Below are 25,166 nucleotides of genomic sequence, written 5' to 3' on the forward strand. Positions count from 1 at the left end.
AAAAGAAAATGAAACAATTTACTATCCAAAGTTTAATTAACCTAACCTAAGTAGCTTGATGTGGATATTGGTTATGTATATTAAGTATTACAAGAGTGCAGACATTTTTTGTTTTATTTTTGCTGAACACTAAAAAATAAGAATATTGATGTACGATTGTATAACTAACTTTCAAATAATAATACGAGTAACCTAAGAAATACTTTAAATAAAATTCTAACGCAAATCTGCTATATTGTGTTTGGATCAAAGAGAGAAAACAAAAAGTGAGCCGACATCTTTTTTAAAGTGGCTTATTAAGAAATGATAACATTGCACTTTAAATCAAATTTAATTTAATTTTGTGATATTTTTAATATTTTATTTTAATTTTCTTAGTAGTATGTTAAATTTTTTACATACAATAGTCAAGTGATCAATTATCACTTGATAGATGTTAATTACATTGTTGAAAATGAGCAATGCTATATCAATTCTATAAATTTAATCATTTCTACTTTAGTTGAAAATGTTATACATATTTTTTTTTTATATATACCATAATTATTTAATATATTCATTTTTTAGATAATGGATTGTTTCTGCAATATACCTTAGAAAAGTATATGATATGAAAAATGCATCAGTCAAAAAAAGAAGAAAATGAAACATTAAATAATTAAAAATAGCTTTATGTGTATATTGGGTACCTATAATATATATTTTATATTATATAATTATTATTATTGTATTTGTATACTTAAACCAAATTACGTTAATGGCAAATAAATTGAATGACACATCAATACTTTGTATTATAATACTGTTTATCTATACTAAATCAACTCGTCATCAATTTGTTAGGTAAAGGTAAGCTGGAGCTTAAAAAATGGGCAAAATACTGTCAAGACGTCCTTCAACATATTTCTATCAACGACTAAGTCATGAAGTCGTCATTTGACCCGAAAGATAACTGTTTGGTTAAAATCTTAGATCTACATTAATTAATATTATTCATTCACTAATATGCTACCAAAGTGATTTTGTTGAATGTATGAATAATTGTTTTTTTTGTAAAAAAATTCAATGTAAAAAACAATTTGATGTTTACCATCGATATTATTTATTTTTTGGGAAATAATTCTTCAAATTTCAATTGCTATTAGTAGTATAAACTTTTAAACTAAATTAAATTATTAAATGCAAATTGGTTTTTTTTTCACATAGTACACCTAATAATTTCCTATTATCTACAGAATATAGAAGTATACTACTATATTATATATTGATTTTTAAGTAGACAATAGAATCAATTATAATAATCAATTATCAATTAATTATGTATAAATAAATTTATTTAGTAGAATAAATCAATGTTATTAATAATTTTACATTTAGTGTCAATTACATTTAATGTTTAAGAGTATTTTTATTTAAGTAAAGTGTAATTGACTTTCATGCCATCCATGGACCTCTTTTTCCTAATTGGGCTGCGTGTCGTTCCAAAGTATTTATTGGTTTTTTCAAACGGTTCCACGGGATCCCAGGCTTTAGGAGGATGTCCAAAATGTGGGTCGCTGTACCCCGCCGTCGTTGTTGTTGGATCCGAATTCCAACTGCACCTCTTTTTCCTTTCACCCATCACTTGTAGATCTATTCATAGATTAACATAATTAATTTTTATGAAGTGATATATAAAAATATGACAATATTATCCACAAACTAATTTATTTAATTTTAATTTTTGTTGTTTTTATCATTTTTTTTTTTTTTTTTTTGATAATATTATTCACATCACAGAAGCAGATTTATTATTGGTTATTTAAATATTACAATTTATTAATAAAGGAACAAAGAATTTGTTCATATTATGACTAATATTTTCAAATTATTTATAAACATAAAAAATTGAAACACAATGAGTATTTTAAATATCTGTATTTCATCATTTTAAAATATTAAAAAATGCTTTTTCTCACAATTTTTTGTTAAGTATTAAAAATAATTTTAAATGATTTTTGAGAATTAATTTTAATAGTTTTTAATCATTTGTAAACATTTAAATAATGTTTAAAAAATATTATTTTCATTTAATAAGAATCATATATATTTAAAATAATGTTTTAACATTTTGTTTTGAATGGAAAACTGGCCATTTGAACATTTTGTTAACAACTATAAAATAATGCATAAGCCGTTTTTCAATTTATTTTTAAACATTTTAAAAACATTTTCTTGCTACTAGGTATAATATAAGCTTAAAATTAAAAATTATTAAGTCTATAAAATAGGTAATATCCTCAGCATATTATATCATTTTATTGCCAATTTACCATTATTATTATTTTTTTATTTTTAGTGGAGGAAAATTGTGAAATATTAGATTGTATTAAGTCGTACTTATGAAGTATTTACAACTATGACAGTAGAAAATAATATAAAAAACTAAAAGCATATTAATAAAATATTATGTTTAAAAATAATAAAACAAAATTAAATAATAACATTGGTAATGGTAAAATAAAGTAATAAGTCTTAACAATAAATAAAAATATACATGTACAAAAAAAATAATATCTATAAATATTTTATAACGATAAAGATTATAATTGTTTACTTTCTAGATGCGGGAGCTGATGCTGATCGTATAGGTCCATGGACCTCTTTTTCCTAATTGGGCTGCGTGTCGTTCCAAAGTATTTATTGGTTTTTTCAAACGGTTCCACGGGATCCCAGGCTTTAGGAGGATGTCCAAAATGTGGGTCACTGTACCCCGCCGTTGTTGTTGTTGGATCCGAATTCCAACTGCACCTCTTTTTCCTTTCACCCATCACTTGTAAATATATTCATAGATTAACATAATTTTTTTTTATTAAGCAATATTTAAAAATTCGACAATATTGGATAGATAGGTATAAAAGCGATAGGTACTTGCGTTCCAAAGTATTAATAAAAATAAATAAACATTTATGTATTTCATATTTAAGAGTATGTTAGCGCAATATTTGTTTTTTCTCTCATACCCACATGCGACATATTATGTAAAATGTTTTCACGTAAAATCAATTTTAGTGACTGAGATTACTATGAAAAAAATCACAATGATTGTAATTGAAAAAATAATCTTTTACAAATTTTTTACAGTTTTCTAAAAAATAGTATTTTTATTGATGTTCCAATTTTAATATCATTTTAAAATATTAAAAAATGCTTTTTCTCACAATTGTTAAATATTAAAAATATTTTTAAATGATTTTTAAGAATTTAAAATAATGTTTTATCATTTTATTTAGAATAGAAAACTGGTCGTTTGAACATTTTATTAACGTTTATAAATTAATGAATAAACCATTTTCCAATTTTTTTTTAAACATTTAAAAAATATTTTTTCGTTACATGGTATAATACAGCTTAAAATTAATTATTACCAAGTATATATAATAGCTAATATCCTCAGCATATTATATTATTTTATTGCCGATTTACCATTATTATTATTTTTGTATTTTAGTGGAGGAAAATTGTGAAATATTAGATTGTATAAAGTGTTTATGCAGTATTTATAACAATCACATTAGAAAAAAATATATACAGTTAAAAACAAATCAATAAGATATAAAATAAAAATATAATGTTTAAAAATAATAACATTGGTAATGATAAAATAAAGTAATAAGTCTAACAATAAATAAAAATATACACGCACAAAAAATAATATCTATAAATATTTTATAACGATAAAGATTATAATTTTTACCTTCTAGATTCGGGAGCTGATGCTGTGCTTCTATCGGTTTTGTCTGCGGAATCGTGTCGGGTGCATCATAGGTCGGCATCGCCTGTACATAGACAGTGACTCCGAGAATCATGAATAAACTTGCAATGGCAGATGATTTCATTTTGTTGAAGAGCTGAAATGATACGAAAAATGTTATTGGAAAAATTCCTAAATAAAATAAAAACGACAGGCAAGAGAGTATAAAAAATATGTCACGAGACAAAAAAATAATGTTCGGAAATCGCGGAGTACTTACACGAAAAAAGTAATCTTGAAAATAAAGGTGACTATTGAGACATAAATGGCGATCGGCGCTCCTGCGCACCCCCTTTTATGCCCTGACTGCGGCGGCGGCTTTCGGTGTTGAAGTGGTGGTGGTGGTGGTGGTGGTTGTTTCCACCACCGATTACGCGTCGAAGGCCTATAAAGACAGTAGCCTACCGGAGCATCAGGCGAACGGAAATTCTATTTGGTGAACTACCCTCCGACCTTCCTGCTCACCCATCATTCGGTCAGCCCACTCAACCACCCTCGTCGAAAAGTACTGTTTCGTTGTGGGTGGTATTTGTACCATAGCTTTTATACGCATGGCATTTTAGATGTTATTGTTGCCTTCCATGTTTTATACAGTGCCTTACTGCCTCGTATCAATGGTGACTAACAGGTAGTTTTAGAAATGAAACTAACTGCAAGAAAAAGATATTGAGATGGGTCGTCACTCGTCGCCTGCAGCGCGTTACAATGGTTATTTTTCTTTAAAGCCGAGAAAATGTTCGGATCTCACGTATTGCTCTCAACCTTCAACCTATTATTACCACGCAGCCGGTGCCGTGTTCTGTGACTGACCTACTTGGCCGGTGTCGTGTTCTGTGACTAACAAACGCGGGCGGCGCCGTATTCAGTGACTGACCAATGACTATACGCACTAAACCCCAGCCATGCAATCGCCGATGAACGCACAATTTTAATAATGTGATAAATAATAAGTTGGTAATAATATTAGGTTAATGAATATAATAATAATATTTTAATTTGCACTTATTGATCACAGCACAAGCACAATGAATTTATGAATAAGATATAATATTGTAAACCTTAAATTGTTAAATACGTTGTAACGGACAAAATTCAATTTCTTATATTAACATATTATTATATGATGCGATAGCGCTCTCCGTCCCTCGGGCCCCTCTGCCGAAGTCCGAAGACGACACCGATCTATTTAAAGACGTGCACACACACTATCACCATTGCCCAGTACCCGTGGTTTGGAGTGACCGGCCGTCAATAGATTAATTATTTATAAGCCATCAATTAAAATATTCAATATAGAATATATCGGCTATGCAATATTATATAACCATTATGTAATGTCGTCGACGTACTTTGTTCGGTGCATGATACGGTAAACGAAATACTGGTACGGTCCAAAATAGTCAAAGTTTCCCAAACTTTTAGCAAAAAAAAAAAAAAATAATAAAATATCAACAATTATTTTTAATTAAATTTAATTTTACCGACGATCGATGGGAAACCACGACTCACGAGTGACTGCGAGTGAAAATAATACGATAACGATAAGATACGATAAATATCTATTAATCGATCATTGTCACGAACTATAATATACAGCAAGTTCTCACCAGTACATCATTCGCAATAGTAGATTGAGTGTGTTATATTTTTGACTTAAACAAAAATTATACCTAATACGTATCATATAATGGACAATTTTGAAAGAGGCAGTGAGTTAATAGTACATCAGAAATATTCTTATGTGGTTTTTAGGAAGAATAATAATTCTATAAGGTGGAAATGCATACAAAACACAAATTTTAAATGCCTAGGAAAAGTAACAACTAATTTGATCAAATTGATAAGCTATAATATTTTTATATCATAATATATTTTAATTTATGTATTTATGGAACTAACTGAAATTCCAGTACGTAAATTTAACTAATGAAATTTCACATAAGTGCACAGTTAACAACAAAATAAAGGAAATAATATTGTTTTTTAAAATAGTATTAAGGAAAAATCTATAGAAACACGAGAAACCCCAAGTCAAATATTGTCAACTATCATGCACAACATTCCAAGTTAGACAATAATTATTTTATTATTTAAAAATGTATTGAATATCGTTGTAATGTTATGAATTTTATGTACAGAGCATACAGTTGTAGAAGGCGGAAATTTTTACGAGATTATATTATAAACATAATATAATATAAAAATTATAAATATAGAACATAATAAACGTCGTACCATTATGACAACATCAGACGCCAGTTAAAAAAAGCGCTAGAGTTCTATCATATTATTATCGTATATTCAATGGATCCATTATAATTCCACTGTTGTTACAATATGGATAGGTATAGTAGTACTCATCAAACCATACTTAATGTATAATACCCGCTTACTTATTATATTATATTTATATATATTATTCTACTGTACGTGTGTATGCCACTGAACACCTTATAAACGGTTGGACTGATTTGAATGAATTGTTTTGTATGCGTTTGGGTGACGCCCTGGATGGTTTAGATTCACAAATCAGCCCGAAGTTAATTATTAGTGCACCCTTTCACTGCTTAAGGAACCTCTGTACAATATTTCAAGTATTTTTAATTGTTTAATAATTGTTTGATATTTTTTCTAAGCGGTTGCTAGGATACTAAAAATATCAAAAAATAAAAAAAAACAGAAATTTTTAAGTGAATATTTGATAAAAAGTTGATATATCGGAAATATCGTCTATACACCAAATCAGAAAACCAAAAATATTATTTATCCTCACGCTCAATGTTTGCATAAGGCAACCAAACTTAAGACGGGTGCATTTTATAAGGACGACGAAGTGCACGGGGACAGCTAGTTGTTATATAAATTGTAATAATATGTACATTGACCATTGGCGCCTACACAGAATGTTAACAAAAACGTCGTCTCTGCGACGCCACTGCAGACTTCTCCAAAATATGTCCCATAATACATCAGTTAATAACGCCCCGCTGAGGTGGTCGATTTTTGAACACACGAAATAATAATGCGATAGATTGTTCCGAAGTATAAATGCGTACCTATACAATACCTACATCTGGCAGTTAGCTTGACATTTTTTCTTAAAAATATATTTTTTACACGAGTAGAAAAAATACAAATTGTTTGATTTTACAGAATCAATACAGATAATATATCCTGGATGTGTATTAAATACCCTATCGGTTTTTCGTTATTTTATTTTATATTATTTAATTATTTATTATTATGGTATATTATATTGATATTCAGCGGTAATATATTTTATACGTAATCAGCTTCTATTTTAGTGTGCAGTACCGAAATGCGTGTGTAATATATGAACTAAAAAAAGTATACGTGTATTAACAAAAGTTTTTAGAGTTTTTACTTATGTGCAAATATCTAAGACATATTTTAAAAATAGTAGTATGGTATTGAGTATATCAGAATATCACTACTACAGTAATACAAAAACAGTTATTTTATTCCAGTGGATGAGTGTAGTAACATCTCATATAATCATATATATTATAATATATTGTATGGTACAGTATACCTACAGAATCTTGGCGCCCGATGTTATGTAGACCAGCCAAGTATAATAATAACGTTCCTACAAATGACACCTTTGTATTTTACCTTTTACATTATAAAGATTTATAGACTCGGACGATGGCGACAATAATGATTTTATCTACGGTTCACATCGCACGACGTACGTTCTTATGGATACTCTTTAAAATGGTAGGTAGGTCCTACTAAACACTATTCATTCTGCCGAAATATTATTCGACAGACAATATATTTTTTGAACAAAAGTAACGCAGTACGCAGTACGGCGTCAGGAAGTCGGACATTTGCATCCCCTGTACCATGTACAATATACATAAATTATGTAGACGACACACGTGCACTTGTCGTCTTTTCTGTGTTTCTCGTTTTTTTATTCTACCCTGTACAGCGACAAGTAATATAAATCGTCCTCTGTATAGTTTCTGCTTAGAGAACGCGTGACCGTCTTCATTGTGGGTGGTATTTGTACCATAACTTTTATACGTATTGCATTTTAAGTGTTATTGTTGCTTTCCGTGTTTTATACAGTACCTCACGGCCCCCTTAAGAATTTGACGGGTCGTTTTAGAAATGAAACGAACAGCGGGAAATATATATTGAAATGGGTCGTGTCCAGTGCGTTACAATGGTCATTTTTCTATAAAGCCGAGAAAATGTTCGAATCTCACGTATTACTCTTGACCTTCGGCTTATTATTACCAGGCGGTCGGTGCCGTGTTCTGTGACTGACCATATGCACGAAGCCCCAGACATGCAATCCCCGAAGAACGTACGATTTTAATAATGTGATAAATAATAAGTTGATAATATTATAAGGTTAATGAAAATAATTTTCGGTTATTGCATAGCGCAAACACAATGAATAAGATATAATTGTCCACCCTAAATTGTTAAAATAGGTCTAAACCAATAAATTATTTAGTTGAGTTATAACTGAGAATTGAAATATTCACGTAATAAAGTGTACTGTGTATTGAGAATACATATAGCGGCAGCTGGCAACGAAATTATGATGTCATGTGTATTTTTTATTAACTATGGCTTGCTAAATAATTGTTGTGAATATTTTTTAATGGTATTTCTGTTTTCATCTCTTTTGATACTAAATGTTGTTGTTTTTTATAGTGTTTTTGTCCTAAATCCTAATATTAAGTAATTAGAATAGGTGCGTATTATGTACATGAATAAATAAAATTTATCGATAACGTTTAATAGCTTGAATCGCACCATCTTGTCACTCTTTTAATAATTTTTCGATTCACATATTTTTTCGTTTTTTGATAAATTTAATGTGAAATTGTTCCAAATCGTACGCTTTACATACAATTTTTTTCAAAATCGGTATAAGATAAAGTACCTATAAAATTATAAAATATAAAAATTCGAAATTCCAACAAAAAACTGCGTCGTAGATGATATTATTAGTGTTGTATATGTATGTATATTATAAGCGTATAAATTTATTTTTCTTTCGAACAATCACACATGGGGCCAAACACCACCCTACACCACAAGCATTGTGTGCGGGATTCCTATAACGAGCGAAACACATTTCAAGATTGCTGTGAATAAGTCAAACACCTAGCAATATGTGTATAGGCTTATATACAGTGGGCGCCTGTATTCTTTACATAAAAACATAATAAGTACGACAAAGAATGCCTACCCGAAATAATATATCCGCCCTAACCGATCGGCGCGTCGAAAAATAACAATTATTTTCCAACTGAAATCTAAAATACCTAGCTAAAAATACGACGCAGTAGACATCGTCTTTTACGTTTATACGATCGGGATACGCGTTTCTGGAAAACACATTTATGACCTCCAACGACTTGAGATTTATAAGATTTTACTCAATTCTTTTAGAATCGAAGGATTTTAAAACCATCATAAATTACATTGATAGTCAACGAACTGCGTCGTAGTTTTGGATTTTGAAAAATAAAATATCAACAAAAGGATAAAGGTTCTTCTTTACACATGAATTGACTGTCCGGATAAGGGGATGGTAACAATTTATTATTGACATAAATTAGAAAGTATGTGTTATATAATAACAGTGTGCGAGGACCGGCCTTCGAGAAGCGTATTTGTTCTTTTTTCATTATATATACTCGTAAATATAATAATAATAATATTTTCGTATATAATAGGGTTTCAAAAACCTCTATAGTATTCATCATACAATATTATATTATACCTCTTATTTACTTTGTTTACTTTTAGACTTTAGTACACTTTGACTTAAGGCCCATAACCGGTAATGCTTAGATTAATAGATTATAATATAAATATTAGAAAAAAAAATTATATTATTAATAAAACATAATTACTATTAATACTATGACGATTATTAATTGTGCCGCAACTAGCGTGTGACCGGGGGTGCTCACTGCTCAACATCACCAAGAGTCCTCAATTAATAAATTGGGTCCCCGAAATTTATAGAAGTCTTAAGAGGATACCAGCGTAGTATTATAGTTATTTCTCTCTAACCCACGCGCAACATAGCAAATTTTACGTTCACAAAAATGGCTATAACCATATTAATTTCTCGAATTAGAGTGAAATGACTTATTATAGAATTTGAACCATGTTATAGAATAACATTTTATTTTTCACCATATAAGGGCATTCGATTTAAAAGATACCACATTCGTACGTATTGTATTATTGAAACCATTATTTTTGACCGGAAAAATACATTAGAAGACACCCACCTACTTATTATTGTTATATAAATTGTAATAATATGTTCACTGGCGTCTATACAGAATGTTAACAAAAACGTCGTCCCATAATATATCGGTGTTGAAATTACACCTTGCTGAGGTGGTCGATTTTCGAACGCGCGAAATAATAATGCGTATATATACCATATGCCCGTATACATAAATGCGTATACAATACCTACATCCGGCCGTTAGCTTGACATTTTTTCTTAAGATATATTTTTTTTTTTTCAGGTGTAGAAAAAAATATTGACTGTTTCATTATACAGAATCATACAAATCATATCATTCAGTATACAGATATATATTGTACGTGTATTAAACACGGTATCGGTTTTTCGTTTAATTTAAAATCATATAAACTATTGTTGTTAATAACGGAATAGAAACATAAAAACGTACCTATTACACTTTTTATATTCTGAAGGTCAGAAATGGTTAATATATAATATGTATACGTTTTAGCTTAGTGCGATTGGGTATAATATATCAATACATTTATATTGTATACATGTTTAAATGTTTTTGTGAGCACGATAATTAGTAGCACCAGACTAATTTTTCAAATCCTAAAAAGCGTTTTGATAATAACCGGGCCAGTGATGAGATAAACCTCTATGAGATCTGAACACTTTCGAACATATCTTCATCTCAAAGTTTACTTTGAACGTATCATAAGTATAACATAAATATTAAATACATTATATATAGGTATCTAGTTATTAGTTATATAGGTAGGTACCTAGTTATTATCAAACCACAAAAAATTGGTAAATATCATATAATATTATTTTTTATGTTAAATATCGTATTGCATAATGTTTTTATTTTGTTTTTTAAGGTACAATTTTTGTTATTTTCTTGTAATTCAAAAAAATATCTGCGGAAACTTAAATAATTCTTAGTTATTAGCTACTTATGATACATAATTAAATTTTTATTTTCTATGAACATTGGCATTTTATATACTTGAATCTATTCACACTGTACGTTTTGCTCAATAACACGCCGGTTTTTGACTTAAGACTAAAAGTTAATAACAGTGGCAGTTTACCATGGCATCAATGGCATATATTATTTTAAGTTTTTCTCTTAAACATTTTTTGAATTATGTAGGTACAAATGACAAATGGCAATAATCGACAATGTTGAATGCAGATTGCAGGTATAGTTTTAGATATGTTAAAGAAGTGTACATAAATAAAATATGTATAATGATTATATTGAATTATAATATTATATTATGTTGTTAGGCGCTTTTTTCCGAATACCGAAGAGCAGACGGTTTTTTATCAACCTTATTCTATATATAGTCGTATAGGTACCTATGAATATATATCATCAATTTTAATATTATATTAATATTTTTTAATGCATTTTATTGAATGAAAAATAACTTATGATAGTTTAAATAATATAATATATACATTATCATCCTCGTGTCTAATCGATATGTTTATCATTTGTAACGTGTCTATACGAAATATGTTTATTGTATTTTGAAAGCATACTTATAGGAGAGTTAGTACCCCAGCAAACACACATAATCTATTATAGCTATACTAAACGTCTATCAGTCTACGCAGACGTCTACAACGTCTACGGTCTATATACACACAAATTTGATGGTATATAACATATTTTAATACAATGTCAGTTAGACGTTATGAAAAATACTTTGAGTAGATAATTTTAAATGTCTATTAGTAGATGATTTTTAGACATTTCATAATAGGCTGTAGACAGACAGTTTTAGACATCTATTGGTTGACGATTTGTAGAGGGTTTTTCTGCATTGTACCTATAATAGACTGTATAGATAGGCAATTATAAACATCTATTATTGGTTAACAATTTGTAACTGTAAACCTGACCTACAGGTGATTTCTGAATAACAACATTTTAAAAGAACGCTTCAAAAGAATATTCTATACACGGTTAGACCATTGAACTATATGATATGTTATCGTATAGTTCAATGGGTTAGACAAAATGTGAACCAATTAATCTGCCAAAGGGGAAATACCACGATAGTATAATATAATATAATAGATAATATTATAATTATCTTTAATAATTGTGGATATAATAACCAAGCGCGATATGATAACGTCGTAGCAGGCCGTTATTTGCCCATTATTTTAGTGATTATATGTTCCGCTTGCACGTACGTGTGTGTAAATAAAGTTTATTATATATATATATATATATATATATATATAGGTATCACCAAGAGTGAAGACTATAGAGATATTTCCAGCCTTAATGATAGGTATTTTATTACTCTATGAACTTTTATCTACAGCGATTGTGGCTCGTCCGAAAAACCCTCGGAAAAACCTTGTGGGCCATGGCGTAGTCGACTAATTAGTCGTGAAAAAATAACCCAATCTGATATGCGTTACCGTCCGGCGTTCGTCATTTCACAGTTGTACCTGTACCTATTTACACTAACAGACAGCAGTTATTTCATTGCGGGCGGAATTTCAACAGTCAACATATTTTGCCATTTGTGAGTACGATAATTAGTTAAATTAAAATTAAAAAATCTTTCAAATATTAGTCAACGAATTGGGTAGAAGTAAACAATTCCGTAGGTTTCGTTCATATATTGAAAATAATTCCAACATTATTATTAGCAGTAACAGTAATAGTAACCTATTGTAATTTGACTAATACTAGTCAGTTCACTATTAGTTCCATTCCAATAACTTCAAACTCAATAAAATATATAATGTAATGAATATAATATTTTTATAATGTATAATATAGTTATTATTATACATAATAATACTCACCAGTTATATTTTTATTTTTATTTGATAATATATGTTGTACATTTTATGTTTAAAGTTTATTTTATTATTTTTATATTGGATCATGATATATAACTTAATAGTTATAAATTAAAATATTGTTATTCCAATATTTTATTTGATGATAAATATATTATACTTTAAAATGTGTATGCTATATTGCTATATGAGTCAATAAATTACCTAGTTTATTAGTACATCAATATCAACATGTATATAAATAGCTTGTGTGTTAACACATTTACAATAATCTTAGTTTAATTGTTTGTTTAAGTATCCATATAACACAATAAAAGTAGATCATTTAAATTCTTAGTGTTCTAGTTTTTATATCTACATAATAAGAAAACTAAAAACTCACTCTGTTGTACTGCCATATGGCGGAACAGTGTTAATAGGTTTGTTAGTATAAATAGCTTATAATTAATTTAAATATTTAAATATTTCATTGCTCATTGCAAATAATAATAAATATAGTATTATATTATAGTAATCAATCCATGAATAGTAAAAGTAGGACTAATGATCATTGTAAACCCATACAAAAATTATATATTAATGTCACCAAAAATTATGGCTCTGGAAAATTATTAATTAAAATACTATTAAATTAAATTATAATCAAAATGCATTTCATACATTAATATAGGTGCCTATGCAAATTTGAGGGTTTAGTTATATTTATTCGGAATGATATTGTATTTCATACACTATAAATATAAACAGTGGATGCTAATTGTCTTTATTCAATAACAAAATAAAATATGGAAGGATTTCAGTTTACAGCTCTCTAAGTGTTAATATAATTACATTTATTGTGAATATAGACATAACATTATAACTATAACAATGAAGTCAATTTCTACAAACACGTTACACTTATCTTAATAGGTTAGGCTTTAAATAAAATGAAACATATTTTCATACAAGAACTATTCTATCATTATCAGAATCAAAAGACATTTGCCTTAAAATCCAACCATTTCTTATTACCTATCGATTATCGATAATTATCAGTTAATATAATGCATATTAATAAACAATTAAAATAATTTATAATCATTATTTTTAAAAATGTCTAACTCTGTTACCAATACAGGCATAGCTTAAAGGAGATATCGAAAATGATATCTTTAAACAAAAAAAAAAAAAATAAACCAGTATAATATATTTTTTTATATTTAAAATGTGTAAAATAAAATTGTAAATTTTATCTGATAACTAATTAATATTAAACAAGATTTAATTTTCTATTTAATACTACAACAATTTGCAAGTTAGTCCAACCTTCGTCTACTCCAAAGACAGGAAATTTATTGAAATAATAAAATATGCATCAAAATATTAAAGAATATATTATAAATATTATTAAACAACAAGAAATCTTAAGCCTACATTAATTGTAAATTTAGGGGAGCTAGAAAAATGTATGGTACATGGATGTGAGAAGGTCTTGTCCCCACCCACCTTCCATAGTACTGTAATTACCTATGTTAAAATAATTTTAAATTTGTACACAAATATATAAATAAAAAACTTAAATTAATCATACTTGTATAAATAATAAATAATTCTAGTAATATCTAACTAGGTTTTACCAAAAAAAAAATGATAAAAAATTTAAGAATCGTTTATAAAAAAATTGCAAAAAATTGAGTAGAAAAAAAATAGAAAAAACGTGGTACAGTATAAAAATATACAAAAATAAAAGACAACACAGGATATTAGATGCTAAAGTGGTTTACTATGTTTAATTAATTGGATTTTTACATAAAACAAAAATAAAAAAAATAAAAGGTTATTGTACACATATATATATATAATTATGTATATATTTTTTTCTTATTTTAATTTTAATATAATATGTTGCTTATTAAATTATGTTATGTTGAATAATTTTTATACTGTAATTTTATTTATCATGCAGTAGTAGTAAATAATATTACAATTGTATTTGTTTATTAGTTTTTTTAAATTTACTATCTATATTTTTAAAATTCTCTAACTGTCTTTCTGCAATACAAGCATAACATAAAGGAGACAGATAATTGTAACTGATATCTTTAATAACAATTATGTATACACTCTGTTTTTGATTAATAAAAAAAACACTTGGTTAATATCTATAATATATTTTGTATCTTAAATGTGTAAATACAATTATAAAATGTAATTACTAATTAATAATTAGTAACAATATTTAATTTTTTATTTAATACTACAAATTTTTGGAATATAACTTATTCATCTATTTTGATGACAAAATTACAAAAATTTGATAGTAGTCTGTTGTTTAACACCAGAATTTATACTGATAAATTGTTATTGAATTTTTCAATATATCCTGATATATCAAACAATGAAGAGATTAGTATTTCAAAAGACATGAGTTTATAATAAATATATTAAATAATAAGTTAATTTTATCAATTGCATTCCTTATAAGTGCCAATAAAAAAGAAATTATTATCTTCATTTAAAAAAAGATCTCTACATTTATAATTATATCCCCTTATGTACCATACCAATACACATCAATTAAGTAAGTTTTTAATATGTCCTCATTTATGACAAAAAATATTTTTAATAATTATGAATCAAATATATTATTAAACATTAATAAACTCAGTAATCTATTTAAAAGTTAATACAATTTACATTTGTGCATATAGATATTTTAGTCTGAACAACAAAATAGTAGATGTCAAACTATAGGTAATACCATTTCACTAATATTATAAAAAAAATCAATTAGATTTGAACTAAATGTTTTTCCAAATTAAAATTATCCTCAACTACGCATACACTATAAGATAATCAACTAGACTTTATAATATTTTGTATAACATGACATTTAAATTTAAGATACATTGTACATTTACGGTTATTGTTTGCACAAATCTTCCTATGCTTGATCAAAATTAAAGCAATTCATCAACTATATTATAATAATTAATATTATGTATTACTTTTTTAATATTTTTAATATTATTGAAGAATACAATTATCAATTTTTATTATCTTAAGTTATAGTAAGGACAATATTTGTTAAATATTTTTCTATAAAAATTTAAAAAAACATATAGAAAGGAGATTTATATTTTTATACAATCAAAATCGGCTATTTTAATATCACAACATGCATATATATGATCAGAAAGTCTACTTAATTTAATATAAACACAGGATCATATTATTATTTCACAGTTGCAATTATTACAAATCAAAAACATTCAAATAAACGTGAGATTTATGAATTATTTTTTAAAATAATAATCTTATTTACAGTTTTATTTGTTTAGTTGTTGTACAATAATTATCATGATTTCATGAAAAAACAATAATTGATAGTAATGATTGAATATATAAAAACTTATATGACTACTTAATTAATAAATTATTATACTTATCCTTCAAATGGTCTTATATTGAGGCGGACTGGGTATCGTGGGCAATTGCCCCTTTGCCACCCTGGCTAGTTTTCTCTTGGTTTTTTACAATTATTTGGAATAACAACAAGACATTGATTGCATTACAAAACCTATGGAAAATTCACAGAAAGGTATCTCATCTTTGCTATGTACATACTTTATTTGAGAGTAATCGGGTAATATCCATCTCTTACACACAACACAACAACCCACTAAATTAAAATATACCCACAGTGTACGAGGTATATCTTGTCTCTTGAATGATATACTACAATTATCCATAAAATTGTACAATGATAAGTTTGTTAGTGGTTGAAAGGTAATTTTTGAATAATCTTCATTTTTTTCTTTATTCAACACATCCAAATAACGACATATGTACAATTTTTTTTGGCATTTCGTTATGACCATTGGGTTATCTAATAAATTCCATCCAAGATTTTTTCAAAAGATTTTGAGGAATATATAATAATGTATTGTGTTCTAGATTGAAGTATAGTTTCTCAAGTTCTAGAAGACAGTGAGGTATATTTGTCTGAAAAAAAATAAACAATAATTTTCTAATTATTCATAGGATTAAAACAACTAGATATTTAAATTCAGATTTTTTAAATAGTAATATTTTTCATAATTATAACCTGCATGGAAATTGAAATATCATAAAAACTCAAAGTACAAACACAATTATCCATAAAATTGTACATTGATAAATTTGTTAGTGGTTGAACGGTAATTTTTGAATAATCTTCATGTTTTTCTTTATTCGACACATCCAAATAACGACGTAGGTACGATTTTTTTTGGCATTTCGTTAAGACCATTGGGTTATCTAATAAAATCCATCCAAGATTTTTTCCAAAAAAAAGATTTTGAGGAACATACATTAATGTATTGTAATCTAGATTAAAGTATACTTTCTCAAGTTCTAGAAGACAGTGAGGTATATATGTCTGAAAAAAAAATCAATAATTTTCTAATTATTCATAGGATTAAAACAACTAGATATATAAATTCAACATTTTTTAATTGTAATATTTTTCATAGTTATAACCTGCATGGAAATTGAAATATCATAAAAACACAAAGTACAAATACAGAATATATTTTTAAGTTTGTTTGATATTTCACAATTTACTCAAAAATTAAAGGTTACACACTAGATTTGTTCTGTTGACAAAAAATTTGATTTTTACAAGTTAGAAAAATAAAATAAAAATAAGAACCAGTAATTATTGTCATAGTTATTAAAATAATGTTATCATTAGTTGAGATAATAGAATAATGCAGTTAATTATTGAAAACTATTAAAAGATTCCTGGTATAAGTAATAAACATTTTTTTTTTATCAAATACTTACATAAAATATAAATACAATTTTTATAACTACTTAACTATTTAGATATTCACTTTTTCTTTACGTCATTTATTATATTAATTTTTAAATACATATTATAAATTCCAAGTTCTAAATTAATAATGAAGAATAATATATTTTAGGATTTTACCTAAAATCTCAAAATTAATATATTTTTTAAATAATCTTGTGATGTATATTCCAAAAGACTAGAATCAACTAGTATACTAAAGTAATTACGCTGATTGGATATGAAAGTAGATGGTACTGTTGTACAATTTACATTAAAAATACAATATATTCAAAAGATAATGTAAAACAATATCATGACTATCCACAGCTAATCAATGTATTGGAGAAAGAAATCACAGAACAAAATCACGGTTTATAAAAGTGCATTGTAAATAAGACAGTTAATAGATATAAATTCACAGTATTACCAGTTCATTATATCTTGCAGATGACAAATCTATAGATTTTTCAAGAACATTATTTCAAATGGCAATCTTTTGAGGTCAGTAGAATCTAAATTTAAGTATTTTAATGTATTACAAATTGATGTCATTGATATCCAATTCCAGAAGTTGTCTTGATTAGTAGGTAGTTTACTACCCCGTATGCTTAGCACTTCAATCGGTAAACGGCCAATTTCTACATGAATCGTTGGTAAATCACAGTTTTCCAGTTGAAGTGAAGTCAAACATGTCATGTTCAATATACGCTTATCAAAACTGTCAAGAGCTATACACTGGACAGCTGTTGGATCAAAACGATTAATAATGCGCTCCCGTAATTCATTGACCATGATTTTTCTCTCATCAGCCATAATTCGAATTATATCGTCCAAAAAGTTGATGTCCAGTGATTCTATTAGCAATAGTTTATTGGGTTTTTTGAACTCCAATTCTAATTTACCATTGCCAATATTTGCGTGGTACACAAATCTCAGCATGGCTAAGTTGAAGTAGATTATACGTGGTTCCGTAAAACATAAATAGTGTTTGTTATTTATCGTTTGTGTCACCACTCGCGTTTTGAAAGCACGTGCGTTCGACTCCTTTAATTCTAAATTTTAGATTAAATATAAAATATAATAAAATATTGTACATTTTTTTGGAAGAATAAATTAGTCAAATGTTGTCCTGGATAGGTTTTTTTTCAGTTTACATTTTATTCAAATTGCATATGCTGATTTTAATATTAATTTTTTAATTTAAATATATGTGCAAAAGATTTTTGAATTATTATATATTTTTAAATAGATAATGATATATAAAATTAAGTAGGTAAGCTAGGTGTAATTGACTTTCGCTAAGTTCATGCCATCCATGGACCTCTTTTTTCTTATTGGGCTGAGTCGCGTCAAAGTATTTGTTATTTTTAGCAAACGGTTCGACGGGATCCCAGGCTTTAGGGGTATTTTCAAAATCTAGGTCCCTGTACCCCGCCGTTGTTGTTGGATCTGAATGCCAGCCGCACCTATTCTTCCTCGAACTTTCACCCATCGCTTATAAATATATTCATTAATTGACATAATTTGTTTTTATGAAGTGATATACAATAATATTGGATATTAGCCCAGGAGACTACCGGAGCTCCGTGCGAACGGAAATTATATTTGGTGAACTACCCTCCGACCTTTCTGCTCAACCCATTGATCGGTCAGCCCATACAACCACCCTCGCCGAACAGTACTGCGAATAAATTCATACATGCGCACAAGGTCAAACATTCGCACCAACACACATACATTTACACGGCGGAGTTTCGGCGGTGGCGACGGTGCGTTGGATGCCCGAAACCGGATTCCTGGACGACAAACGTCGAATGTGTACTTGGTATATCAAATATGAAAACATACGATGTATTCAAAAATATATATTTCAATAAAATGGAACGCGTGTACCCCTTCTCGATGCATGACTGTAAAGCGTTCACACGAATTGTCTAATATATATTATATATTATAATAAGATTATATTATATAATTCAATATTATGACTGGAAAATGTAGAGTTTAGCACCCTCGGATTTTTTTTTCATTGAAATTGCGACTATGATCGTCTAGTAAAAACAATAAAATATATTTTTCAAACGGTATTTTCTAAATATCGTTTCGAAATGTTTCAATGATTCAATTTATTGTATATTTATGTGCCTATATATATTACATTATTTACGATCGCGTTTAAAATCTCTTTACCTGTAGGTACCAACTTTTTTTTTATTATTATTTAATCACGGTATAAATTAAAGTATTTCTGGAAGGTGTTAGGTCGTTACGTCGTGTGATATAGTAAGAACGCAAAATGACCAAAAAATTTATTTTCCCATAAGATCTTTATACCATACATAAGTAAACTAATTTTATTATTTATTATGGCTTTATATTGATATGCAACGGTAATATATTTTATACGTAATCCGCTCCTATTTTAGCATGTATTACCGAAATGCGTGTGTTGTAATGTATTAACTAAAAAAGTGTATACGTATATTTACAAAAGTTTTTAGAATTTTTACTTTTGTGCAAAACAAAATGTGCAAATATATAAGACATGTAGTAAAAATTGTAATATGGTATTAAGTATATTACAATATCACTATACTATAGTATTATTACAAAAACAGCTCTTTTATTCCAGTGGATAAATATAGTAACATCTCATGTACTCATATATACCTATTATGTATTGTATGGTGCGCAGTATACCGACAGAATCTTGGCGCCCGATGTTATGTAGACCCGCCAAGTACAAAAACAATGACGTACCTACAAATGACACTTTTGTATTTTACCTTTTGCATTATAAGGATTTATAGACTCGGACGATGGCGACAATAATGATTTTATCTACGGTTCACATCGCACGACGTACGTTCTTATGGAAACCTTTTTTAAATGGCAGGTAGGTCCTACGTATCAATATTCATTCTACGACGTGCCGACAATATATTTTTTGAACAAAAGTAACGCAGTACGCAGTACGGCGTCAGAAAGTCGGTCATTTGGATCCCCGCGGAAACACGTGCACTGCAAGATCTTGTCTTCTTCATTGTGTTTCTCGTTCCTTTATTCTACCCTATTCAGTGATAAGTAAAATAAATCGACCTCATGTATAGTTTCTGAGTATAGAACGTGTGACCGTTTTCTTTGTGGGTGGTATTTGTACTATAGCTTTTATGCGTATGGCATTTTAGGTGTATTATTGCTTTCCGTGTTTTATACAGTGCAGTACTACCCACTAAGAATGGTGACCGACGGGTCGTTTTAGAAATGAAACGATCTGCAGGAAATATATATTGAAAAGGGTCATGTCCAGTGCGTTACAATGGTTATTTTTCCATTAAGCCGAGAAAATATTCGGATCCTCACGTACTGCTCTCGACCTTCGATTTAAATGTTGGGGGTATGGGACCGTCTTCTTTATCGAATACCGTTTATAATTTATAATAATACGTTGATTCTAAACTTACGTCTTTCAATTTAGACCAAGCAGGTGTTTTATTGAAAATCATAAAACCTTATATATTTATTTATTTCTATATAAGGCTATACAGAATGATCGAATTTTTAATTTTACAAAATCTATATGTATCACAAATCGTATACCAAACGATCCAATAAATAATTTACAAAACACGAATAAATTTTAATGAAATATTTAAAAAATGTATATTATAGGTCGTATCATACATATTATTATGTATGATACAGAGGTTAATTGATGTGCAATATTTTTATTTGATATTATATAATATTATTTATGGGTATATTTATAATTTTTTTCGAATAATTCGTTTTTAAAATGTATTAATAAACTCTTAAATACTCTTCACTATAAATCAATCTAGGTTCTAGATGCATCATGATAATATGTATTAAAAAAAAAATCAAAATGTGTTGTCTGTTTGTAGAACATGAATATAACACAACAGCATATTCTTATGACGAATTTTAGTATTTCGAACAGTACATTTTCAGCATGTGTTGTCTTTTACTCCATAGGTATACGTTGTTACATAAATATTAAATTTAGCACTGTTTAAAAGGCCAAATGTAAATTGGGCCTGAGGTTACCTTTTTTGCGTTAAATTCGGCCCGGAAATTTAAGATAAAAAAAAGGTTTGTTGTATACTCAGCCCGATAATTTTGACCAATAAAATATAATAAGCAAGACATAATTTGATCTGCAAATAGGTAATAAATAACGTACCATATATCTTATGGTGAACAATTTGTTGTTTGCGAATGTTAAAATCTATTTAAACGTTGAGACAAATAATTTCATTTTCATATTTAACAACGTTCCAGTAATGTTAACACAGTCGTGACGATGGCACACATAATTGAGTCCCAACGTGGACAACCACTGTTAGTTTTAAAACATTTTAAATATTCTAAAGTAACTCGTACGTTAGTTTCAGGTGAAATAAAGTGGCGATTTTGTCACTTTTTTAATAATTTTTCGATTTATATATTTTTTTTGTTTTTTGATAAATTCAATGTGAAATTGTTCCAAATCGTGTGCTTTACATACAATTTTTTTCAAAATAGGTATAAGATAAAGTATAAAATAATAAAATATAGAAATTCGAAATTGCAACGAAAAACTGCGTCGTAAATGATATTATTAGTGTTGTATCTTGTATATGTATGTACATTATAAGCGTATAAATTTATTTTTCTTTCGAACAAACACCACTCCACACCCAAGCATTGTGTGCGGGATTCCTATAACAAGCGAAACACATTTCAAGACTGCTGTGAATAGGTCAAACACCTTGCAATATGTGTATGGATATTATATACAGCGTGCGCCTGTATTCTTCACATAAAAACATAATACCACAAAAGTTTTAATGCGCAGTAGAGATCGGCGGTTGCCTTTGATGAGAAAAAAATGCCTATATAATATATATCCTTATATATCCGCCCTGACCGAGCGGCACGTTGAAAAATAACAATTGTTTTCCAACTGAAATCTAAAATACCTAAAAATACGACACTAGACATCGTCCTTTACGTTTATAATATTCAATATCCACATAATAATAATTGAAAACGATCGGAATACGCGTTTCTAGAAAACACATTTATGACCCCCTAATATTATTAAAATTATTTTAATTTTATTTCATAATATATTAGTGTTATATGTTCATTCTGATTAAAACATTTAAAAAAAATGTATTATTTAATGAAAATGAAAATTTAAATGATAATTAAATGTTTCAAGTTTCTTACGATTAATTACAAAATAACGAAAACCATTAGAGGTAAAATCGTTATTATATTTATAAATATATATCCAATTTCGCCATAATGTAAACTTCGATCATATTTTGCATTCATAAAAAAATAATCTATTTATATTATGAACTTTCTTAAAATTTTAATTCAAAGATTAATATATTTCTAAGTTAAAATTAGATACCAAAATCAATTTTTATCTGCAAAATTATTAGTATAATATCTGAGGATTGGCAAAAAAATCAAACGTGTACAAAATTCAAGTCTTTTCGAATTTTACTCTAAAAAATATCAGTAACACTCCTTTTATGTCTCTAATTTAACCCTCCACCAAAATTTAGGTATCCAACCTGTTAAAACTGAAACGGAATTATTCTACAAACGGTTTTATGCGAAACTAGAAAATTAAATTCTATTAGACATAAAAATGATATTCTTAGTCTCTCAAAATATGCTGTATTTTTTTATAATTTCTAGCTATATACCTGACTACATTGAGAAATATTTCTTATAAGAAGCTTATTATTATGATGGAAAATAAGATCATTGTTGGAGCACTATTACGTTACTGTTTCATTGAAATACTATTTTAAAATGATGTCTACGTAATTTCAAAAAACGATTATTGTACTATTTAATCATTCGGATCTTAGAAAATTGTTTTAGAATATATAACTACAGTCATCAACTATAAACCGCTACATATGGAATTATAAAAATGCTTTAGATGTTCAAGTTTTAACAAACATAATGTAATATAATGTGTTTATAAACATTGTATACTTAGATTTACTCATATAGAAAACCTGAGAAGAACTTTGGTTCCTTAGCTACAATATACTATTTATCCCTTAGTTATATGGCATCCCATGGAAACATGTAAATATAGCCCCATATAAAAATATACAACACGCTTTAATGTTCCAATGTGTACAGTTATACAAATATAGAGTACATAATATTTAATAAATTAGTTTATAGTAGTAAAGATATTGGGAATTGGTAAATTAAGATAATATAAAAGTAATCTTATTCTAATACTTATTATTATATTAAAAAAATAAATAATTAATTCAATAATAATTCCAGTACACACTTTATAGTACTAAACAATTACATAATAGATATATAGATATATATTCATATAAAATATATATTATGGTAAGTACAGCGTAAAATTAATAAAAATTATTAATTATAATTTATGATTTATCAGAGAAAAGTATTATTTAGAAATACATTTTCTTTCAATCATAACAAATGTATTTCAAAAATAATAATTGTATCATTGGATATTTTATTGTGGTCAAAAGTAATAGTAATTGTTTTACGATAAAGTTTGGATTTAGTATAACTTACAAATTTCTATAACTATTTGTTTTGTACTATTTTTTATTGTTAAATGTTATAAAGGATAGTACATTTTGACAAATGTTAATCAATGACAGTTTCTAAGTTTCTACATGATAAATTTGACTAAACTAGGTAGAGTAGTTCCAAATTGGAAATTAAAACATTTTTGTTAAAATAATATTTAAAAAAAATTTCCTCTCATAGCACTTTTTAAGATGCAACGTAATTCATGTTTTAATATTTCGGATTATTGCTCCTATATGTCACAAATGATACAATAATTGCTTTGATATTAGTTAGGTATTATTTTTGATAGATAAATTAAGATAATATGAAAAGTCTATACATTTTTAGAGTCAGATAAATTCAGTTGTAGACAATTGAAAAATATTATGGATATTGGATACAATAATTTATTGTACTACCACAAAATGTTGTACAAAAGCAGTAACGCTAGTATTGTCAATAATAACTATAAGAAAATACTGGATTAAATTATAGTATGATTTTATATTGTATATAATATAAATGATATAATATATAATATTTCATTAAAATTAAATCAATAAATTACATACTTTTGAGACAATTGCGCTTTAGGCTTCTCTTTGGTAAGTAAGTACAGCTATACGAAATAGATAAACCCAATAAACATTAAATACTCGATGAACTTAAATGACGATGCAGAACACACAAGAAGCAACGAGCAAACAAATGCAATTAGCGTGCTCGGCATACTAAGAATGATCAGTGTTACTGCTACCTAGAAAAATATCTTCAGTTAAACGAGTGTAACAGATGGAGTTTAAAGTGTCATACTAAGCTACTCTACGTGGAGAAAGATAAAATATATACGACAA

General features: G+C 27.5%; 2 protein-coding genes across 2 annotated transcripts; one reads left to right on the plus strand and one right to left on the minus strand.

Moving 5' to 3' along the window:
- Positions 1-1,408: 1,408 nt before the first annotated feature.
- Positions 1,409-4,214, minus strand: LOC113559708. The gene is made up of 4 exons (XM_026965452.1): positions 4,014-4,214; positions 3,737-3,890; positions 2,597-2,812; positions 1,409-1,632 (listed from the first exon to the last, which is right to left on the minus strand). The coding sequence occupies exons 2-4, from the start codon at positions 3,876-3,878 to the stop codon at positions 1,409-1,411; spliced, it is 582 nt and encodes a 193-aa protein (XP_026821253.1). The 5' UTR covers positions 3,879-3,890; positions 4,014-4,214.
- A 7,029-nt stretch (positions 4,215-11,243) lies between these two features.
- Positions 11,244-19,596, plus strand: LOC113559707. The gene is made up of 3 exons (XM_026965451.1): positions 11,244-11,263; positions 12,404-12,610; positions 19,277-19,596. The coding sequence occupies exons 1-3, from the start codon at positions 11,244-11,246 to the stop codon at positions 19,401-19,403; spliced, it is 354 nt and encodes a 117-aa protein (XP_026821252.1). The 3' UTR covers positions 19,404-19,596.
- Positions 19,597-25,166: the final 5,570 nt, after the last annotated feature.

The sequence above is a fragment of the Rhopalosiphum maidis genome, chromosome 3 (genome assembly GCF_003676215.2).
Source record: "Rhopalosiphum maidis isolate BTI-1 chromosome 3, ASM367621v3, whole genome shotgun sequence".
NCBI lineage: Eukaryota > Metazoa > Arthropoda > Insecta > Hemiptera > Aphididae > Rhopalosiphum > Rhopalosiphum maidis.

Bases quoted from the DNA above. Each gene is read 5' to 3' on its own strand.
- LOC113559708 (XM_026965452.1), bottom strand. From the start codon at position 3,878: ATGAAATCATCTGCCATTGCAAGTTTATTCATGATTCTCGGAGTCACT. The intron at 2,813-3,736 runs GTAAAAATTATA...TATATTTACAAG, and splicing joins TCAGCTCCCGAATCTAGAAG to TGATGGGTGAAAGGAAAAAG. The intron at 1,633-2,596 runs GTAAACAATTAT...ATCTATGAATAG, and splicing joins TCAGCTCCCGCATCTAGAAA to ATCTACAAGTGATGGGTGAA.
- LOC113559707 (XM_026965451.1), top strand. From the start codon at position 11,244: ATGTTGAATGCAGATTGCAG. The intron at 11,264-12,403 runs GTATAGTTTTAG...TTTTATCTACAG, and splicing joins ATGTTGAATGCAGATTGCAG to CGATTGTGGCTCGTCCGAAA. The intron at 12,611-19,276 runs GTGAGTACGATA...ATTGGATATTAG, and splicing joins GTCAACATATTTTGCCATTT to CCCAGGAGACTACCGGAGCT.